The sequence below is a fragment of the Pteropus vampyrus genome, unplaced genomic scaffold, assembly GCF_000151845.1.
Source record: "Pteropus vampyrus isolate Shadow unplaced genomic scaffold, Pvam_2.0 Scaffold54, whole genome shotgun sequence".
Classification (NCBI taxonomy): Eukaryota; Metazoa; Chordata; class Mammalia; order Chiroptera; family Pteropodidae; genus Pteropus; species Pteropus vampyrus.
Window position 1 is genome coordinate 30,633 of NW_011888835.1, and position 7,226 is coordinate 37,858.

At 33.4% G+C, this 7,226-nt stretch overlaps 1 protein-coding gene across 1 annotated transcript in view; it reads left to right on the top strand.

Annotated features, from left to right (window-relative positions):
- LOC105292249 (fibrocystin-L-like) overlaps positions 1-7,226 on the top strand; it is a gene marked incomplete at its 5' end in the record, with an annotated part of 117,123 nt that overhangs the window by 30,498 nt on the left and 79,399 nt on the right. Inside the window, 4 exons of the mRNA XM_023530776.1 lie at positions 2,467-2,631; positions 3,645-3,766; positions 5,247-5,379; positions 5,838-6,038. Coding sequence (XP_023386544.1) covers positions 2,467-2,631; positions 3,645-3,766; positions 5,247-5,379; positions 5,838-6,038 — 621 coding nt within the window. The remainder of the gene's footprint in view (positions 1-2,466; positions 2,632-3,644; positions 3,767-5,246; positions 5,380-5,837; positions 6,039-7,226) is intronic.

The window sequence follows — 7,226 nt, forward strand, 5'->3', positions numbered from 1 at the left end:
TATTTAGGGTATATGTCCAGATGTGGGATTGCTAGGTAATAATTGAGTATATGTGCATTCAGTTTATTAGATGACCAAATTGCTCCCCAAGGTGGCTATACTTCCAGCAGGTATGAGAGCATCATATTCCCCACATTCTTGTCAATATTTGGTATTATCAGCTTCCTAATTTTTGTCAATCTGATGGGCAAAAGAAGTTATTGTTTTAATGTGTCTATTCCCTGATTAGTAATATGCAGGAGCATCTTCTTGTGTTTTTCTTAGACATTTAGATTCTTTCTTCTTCTGCAAATGGCTTGTTAACATCATTTATCTATTGACTTGTAACTCCATGCTGCATATTATGTTCATAAATCCTTTGTACATGTCTTCTGACACAACATATCAGTTGTGTCCCGTTGTATTATCTTGTTCATGGAAACATTTAACTAATTAGCTTATTCTAATTTATATATCTTGTCATTTATGGTTAACCATGGCTTTTTGTATCTTATTTAAGAAATCTATATATTAAAGTCATTAAGATATTCAAGTTTTCTTCTAAAAGTTTAATGTTTTGTTTTTCATTTTTAGCTGTTTAAATCCATGTGGCATCTTCGTTGTGTGTGATATTATAGAAGTAGGGTGACTATATCATTTGTTGATCAAATCTGGATGCTTTTAAGAGTTGAATGGAAAACTATTAAGTATATGATGCTGGGACAGCAGGTGTAAACCAGGAATATCCTACATACTTGAGGACATAGATCACCTTAGATTAAGGAATCTTATTTTATTTCAAATAGAAAGTATCCACAGCACTTATTTTACAGTTTATCATTTTCTCGCAAATTTGTGATGGTTCTGAAATAGTCTAAATTACCATATTGGAATATTTGTTTAATTTCTTTGTTGTAAGAATAATTTTCCTTTCCTCACTTCATTTCATTCTCTCAGTCAGATATTTCTTTCCACTAACCTCTATCAACAGATAGATTCAAAATAACATGCAATATAGAGCAATTAGGTGGAAAAAAAATACCATTGCTAAATAAATATCATCCCCCCCTTGCTTGCTTATAGGCTAATTATTTATATCTTTTAGAAGATAGACTTATTTTCCTCTGAGAAATATCTGATTTTGTAACAACAGTTTCTATGTTTTGTCATTTTAACATTGTTATTTAAACTTATTTTCAGGGTCCTATGAAGAAAGCACAATTCTAACCATATTAGGCTCTGGATTTTCGCCTAGTTCAGCTGTTTCAGTCTCGGTTGGATCAATAGGTTGCTCTCTTCTTTCTGTGGATGGTAGGTCCTTTTAAAAATTATTATTATTGGGTCTAATTGTCCTTTTCTAAAAGCAAGCGCAATCAAAGAGCACTATTATCCTATAGAGTACCCCATGGGGTCGTAAAGTTGGCAAACTGCCCTGGATAAATGTCTTATCTTTTTAATCTTTGGTTATGACCACACATTAACTCTTTTATTGTGATACAGTGTCTTTATCCCATGATAGTTGATTTTTGTTCTTCTTTTTTTCTTCATAAACTGATAACATGAAATATTTTCTACCTGAAATAATATAAAATAATATTGAATGTCAACAATAATTTGAAATATTAAAAATTAAAAACAGCCATTAAAAAAGAAAATTTTCCTTCTTTGGCATGTCTCTGGGCCACTGAACTATATAAATTTCTGCTCTGGTATTCCACGGTCCCTCTGCCTGTGCTCCACATTAGTCATACAGCAAAAGTACATGGCCATCTTCCTCAACATCTAGCCCGACAGAACCTCCATCCATTAACATAGAATTTAAAGATTATTCATATTTTTTATTCATGGAAAGAGGGCCACAATTATCTTTTCCCCATAAATATTACTTTTCATAAGGCTAGCTGTATTTCTTAATTTTTATATGCTGAAGTCATATAAGCAAATCGAGCTTTCATATTATTTAAGTTGTTTTTAATTTAGATCATCTATGCATTCCTGAGATCTCATAATCAATTTTGGACCTGTATTATAAGTGCATGTATACTGTTCAAAGTGAAATGAAAAATGTGTTTTCATTTAGTTTTCGATCACCTTTCTTGATTAAACCTAATATTTTACTCACTTTGTGACATAAACAATATATTGGACTAAAATTTTTAGAATTATTGATATAAATGATCTTACAGATTGGGTTTTTAAGTTATTATTATTACAGTAACCCTTTTTTTACCACAGTAGCAATCAGGAGCAAATTGTTTACTTTGCTTTCATTATTATTTTACCTAACTCTTAGGAGTGTCTGATTTATAACATCAGGTAGTTTGTGAAGATTTTTTTTTCTCCTATTAATATTTAAGTAGTTTCTCTTAGATTTATTTCCTAGAATATAAAACTGAAGGCCAATGTTTATACTGTTAAATATAAAATTTTGGTAATTTTATCTCATTAAAACATTCGCTTTACAATTTTCTTCTTTTTTATCACAAGAAAATGAGATCAAGTGCCAGATACTGAAGGGAAGTGCTGGATGTTTGCCGGTGGCCGTGTCTGTAGATGATGTTGGACTAGCACAAAATGTAGAGGATGAGATATTCTGCTTCGTTTATCAGAATCAGATCTCACACATCAGGCCTGCTTCTGGGAGCCTAGCAGGTAATAGTTAGTTGTTCTAAACAAAGAAAACTGCATACATTTCCATCATTTCATTGTACTGTTTCCAGAACAGGGTGAAAGGAGAAGGATCCAAAACTCCTTCCTATAGAACAAAGGAGACTCCCCTTTTAGAAGGCACAGTGATTAAGTGGCTGACTAATTCTTTTGTTTCTTATAAAACGCAAGTCAGAGTGACTGCTTATACTTACATCTTAGGTTATTGAATTAATATCATCAATTATTACATGTTTCTATAACAAGCTCATCAATTATGTCAAGATAAGATTTATTAGTTATTATTCTGCTTACCAGCTGCTCCATTTGTAACCACAGTCTCAGTGGAGCTACTTGACCCAGAAAAAGTTCCGGGAATAAACTGGGGAAAGAAAGGCTGATGAAGAAGATGAAAAGAAAATAACACACATTTTGCCTGTTCTGTTTCATTTCTTTTGTGTTTTATTTGTTTTGTTTTGGTTTGGTTTGGTTTTGGTTTTGTTTACTATGCTTAGTTTTGGGGTTTTGTGCTGGTCTTGAACTGTTTGGCGTGTTTTGTGTTTTTATTTTACTTTATTTTCTTGGGATTTTTTTTTTTTTTTTTTTTTAGTTTTCCTTTTACTTTGGAGGTATTAAAATTTGAGGTTTGGTAAGAGTCTTAATTCATTCTCATGTCCCACCCATCCAATGGTTGAGCCAGTAGAAACAGCGTAGTTTCTCTTTAGGATGAAGAAGGAACTATGGAAAATAACAGCTGCTGCTGGTAAAGTCCCAAAGCAAAGTTGTCTATAAATCTGTTATTTCATTAAATTGCTTGACCCAGCTCCTTTATGGTTCGAGCCTTCAGAGCTCAGGCTCCGGTGTGATGTGATTGTATATATCTGGTTCCCGATCTATTTGCCAACCCATCTCTTGGATGATTAGACAATTCTTAAATGATGAGTCAGATTATTGCCAAAGTTTCTTTTTGTCATAGTTAATCTGTTGTTGTTGGGTGGTTGTTGTTGTTCCTTATGTAGGTGGTACTCTTCTCACTCTATCTGGATTTGGCTTTCATGAAAATTCAAAGATATTAGTTGGAAATGAAACCTGCAGCATGATCGATGGGGATCTGAATAAGATAACCTGCAGAACACCAAAAGTAAGGCTTCTGATTTTAGTCCTTTTTTTTTTTCCTAAGTGTGAAATCTTATGAATTAGGGAACATCTCAGTAGAGGTTTAAACAAAGGACATATTTACCAAGGAAGTGCAGAGTGTCAGTGATGCTCTTTAATAGTTATTTCTTCAACATCTTTCTGCTAATATCCAAATATAAAATATCATTCCATATTCTAGATACTTAAAATCGTTAAGGAAGACAGACACATAAAGCAATATTAAACAGTGTGTTCCATTTAATAGACGTAGATACAAAGTAAAGATAAAATATTTGGGAAGTTAGCATTGATATGATGGCTAGGTGGAGGGTCAGGGGAGGGAGGGAGCAATTGGGGGGATCATTTTAAGAACTATATAGATATCTAACCAATGTACTGTATACTTGAAAGTAATTTAAATAGATTTAAAAAATATGTGGGAAGAGGGTATTAGAGTTTCACAGAAAACTTGATGTTCTGTTAGAGCTGGAAGGATGGATGGGCATTGACTAGGTAAATCAAAGGATGAAAAAAATTAATACAAATAAATAGTTTAAAAATTCAGGGAAGCAAACTTAGACATTAGTTTTTAAACAGGAACTTATATTTTAAATGTGTTAAAGTTTCAGTTTGTTGACCAAAAAATCCAATGTGAAGTTCTTCCGAAATATTCCATTTTAGAACTAATCATTGTTCTTTATTTAAAAAAATAGTGTTTAAATTAAAAACCAAGACTCTGATTTGCTTATTATGTGCAAAAGGATGATGAATCCGGTCACTAACATTAAAAAAATGTAGCAGACTAAGGTGGGTATTATGCAGTTGAAATCTTTAAGAAAAGTAACTTTGAGCACACATTGAACTGAATGATGGAGATGAGAATCTGGAGGATATGGTAAATTAAAACTTACTTTGTTCAAATTATGTCATTCAATTAAACACTGAGTGTGCATGAAGTAAATACTAGATGTAAAAAGTGTTTTTCCTAATTGGGAATTGTACATGTACTGTGTCACCGAAAACAGCAAATATTTTTTTAGGGGTCCAAGTGTTAGTTTTGGCTTCTGGAATTAGGTCAGCTAAAGATACAATAATGTGACTTGTTAGTGAAAAGGAATACAAATTATATTTAAGTGTATTTTAAGAGTAAAAAGTCAAAATTTTTTGTATCTTATGTTTTATCAGTTAGAGAATCACTTATCTAGAGCATCTCAATTATATTGCCAAGCCTTCAGGAATCCAATAATATAGGTGCAATCAAATTTTTCAAAACCACTGTATCATGTACCTTCATCTAAAGAACTCAAACATGTAACCTACATTTGAAACCAGGACTTCCTAAATATCTTAAAACTGATTCATGACTTTGAAACAAAACATCTTCGGAAGTTTATTTTTAAAAATTCTGTTCGTTTTTAGCCATTGGATATCTGTAGCTCAACATTTAACATTTTCTAATTGTTTTATTTTTTCTCTTATTTCAGAGAACTGAGGGCACAGTTGATATTTCAGTAATTACCAATGGATTTCAAGCCACGGCAAAGGATGCTTATAGTTATAATTGTCTACAGACTCCAGTTATAACTGATTTTAGTCCAAAAGTACGGACAATACTAGGTAAGAAATTGTTCAATAAGATCAGTTCTTTCACACACACACACACACACACACACACACACACACACACACACACACACCACAAACCATTTCTACAAAGGCTTTTGAAACAGTTTCTCCTGCAGTTCTGTTTCTTAACCATAGGTTAGTTTTTTTTTTAACCATAGATTAGTCTATTTATTATTTCACTTTAACCATGCGCAATGGGAGAAAAATATTAATTTTTTAAGGAGTACTTTGCCATCTTTTTTTCCTCTGTGAAACAGTTAAACATGGATTCTGTCTCCATGTGGCAGCTGTCAGCTCTTTCACTGATTTTTCTTTTGCCCCTGAAAGTGTTAGGATTTCCTAAATCCAGTGAAAGATATGAGATGAGTTGGTTTACTTAATATGCAAATTGCATACTGCATAATAAGTTGAACCTTTTCATAAAACTTTTTTTTTTTTTTTAATAATAGGAGAAGTTAATTTAACGATTAAGGGTTATAACTTTGGAACTGAACTCACACAAAGCGTGGATGTGTATGTTGGAGGAAAACCCTGCCAGGTTCTTCACTGGAATCTCACGGATATCAGATGCCTCTTACCCAGGTTGCCTCCTGGAAAACACGATATCCATGTAGAAGTCAGAAACTGGGGTTTTGCATCAACAAGGTGTGGTAACGAATACAAAATTGATGGAATTGTGGAACATATGGGGCTAATAGTAATGAGATCGGAAAAGAAATAGTCATTAACCTTATAATATTCGGTTGCTTTTCTTCACCTTTCTACTACCCTTTTGCAAGAAGTTCTGATAATATAAAGTGCAATAAGATGCTTAGTTTTGAGACAAATATTCAGATTAGGTTGTAAGATTATATAATTAGATTTATATGTATGCCACATGATTTTCATTCATTCTGGAACTACTTATCACTTAGTTACCAGGGGGCAGGCACTTGCTGAAAACTAGATTCATAGTGGAGAATAAGAGGGACATGTCCTCCATCCTTAGTGATGCCACAATTTTGTTGAGGAGGTAGATTTCACACAGAGGATTACATCAAAAACTTAATTATAAATGGGAAAAGGGCTATGAATAAGAGGCATGAGATGTTGTAAGAGTATATAATATAGAGAATTAACTTTCTTGAGGGAAATGGAAGCGTTCTCTGAAAAGATGACAATTAACCCAAGAAATGGTAGGAGCTGGCCATCTGAGGGAGAGGATGGATAGAATCCTTCTCCAACTCTAACTTTCTTGTGTTTAGTATTTTCTTCCCCAAAGCTGTTTGTTAACTGGTAAAATTTTAGTTCTGGCATAGGAAGTTATGGGTTTAGAATACATAGAAAAAGAGGAAACTGAAATTTAGGGATTAAAAAAAAATGCAAGTAAAGCTGATGTTGGAGTGGAAAGAGAAATGATTGCAGCAAAATCTTGTGGGAGGTGAGAGAAGATGAGCAATGTAACGTACACCTCAGATCTACTTCCCCTCTTAGATTCACAGGGCAAAGCTCACATGGGTTCCAGAGTAGCTGTTGGCTTGCGCTCTCACATAATGACATACTGGGCAGAGCTGATAGCATACAAACTGTATTTGGGTGACAGGTCAAGAAACATCAATTTTTTTATGCCGAGGAAGTTAAACAAAAGTTAACGCAAAGACTCATTCAAGTTATAGTGAGAGCTGGGATGTGGGAGTCAACTCCATGTGTCAGGTCAGAAAAGCACCATATGATTTGATGGCCTCTTAGCAGACGCACTGTAATGAAGCAAAGTAAATTAAAAACTCACTCATTGAAATAGTGGGGAGAAAGATCAGGGCAAGTTTCCAACAAACGTAGAATGATAAATGCAAATTAAT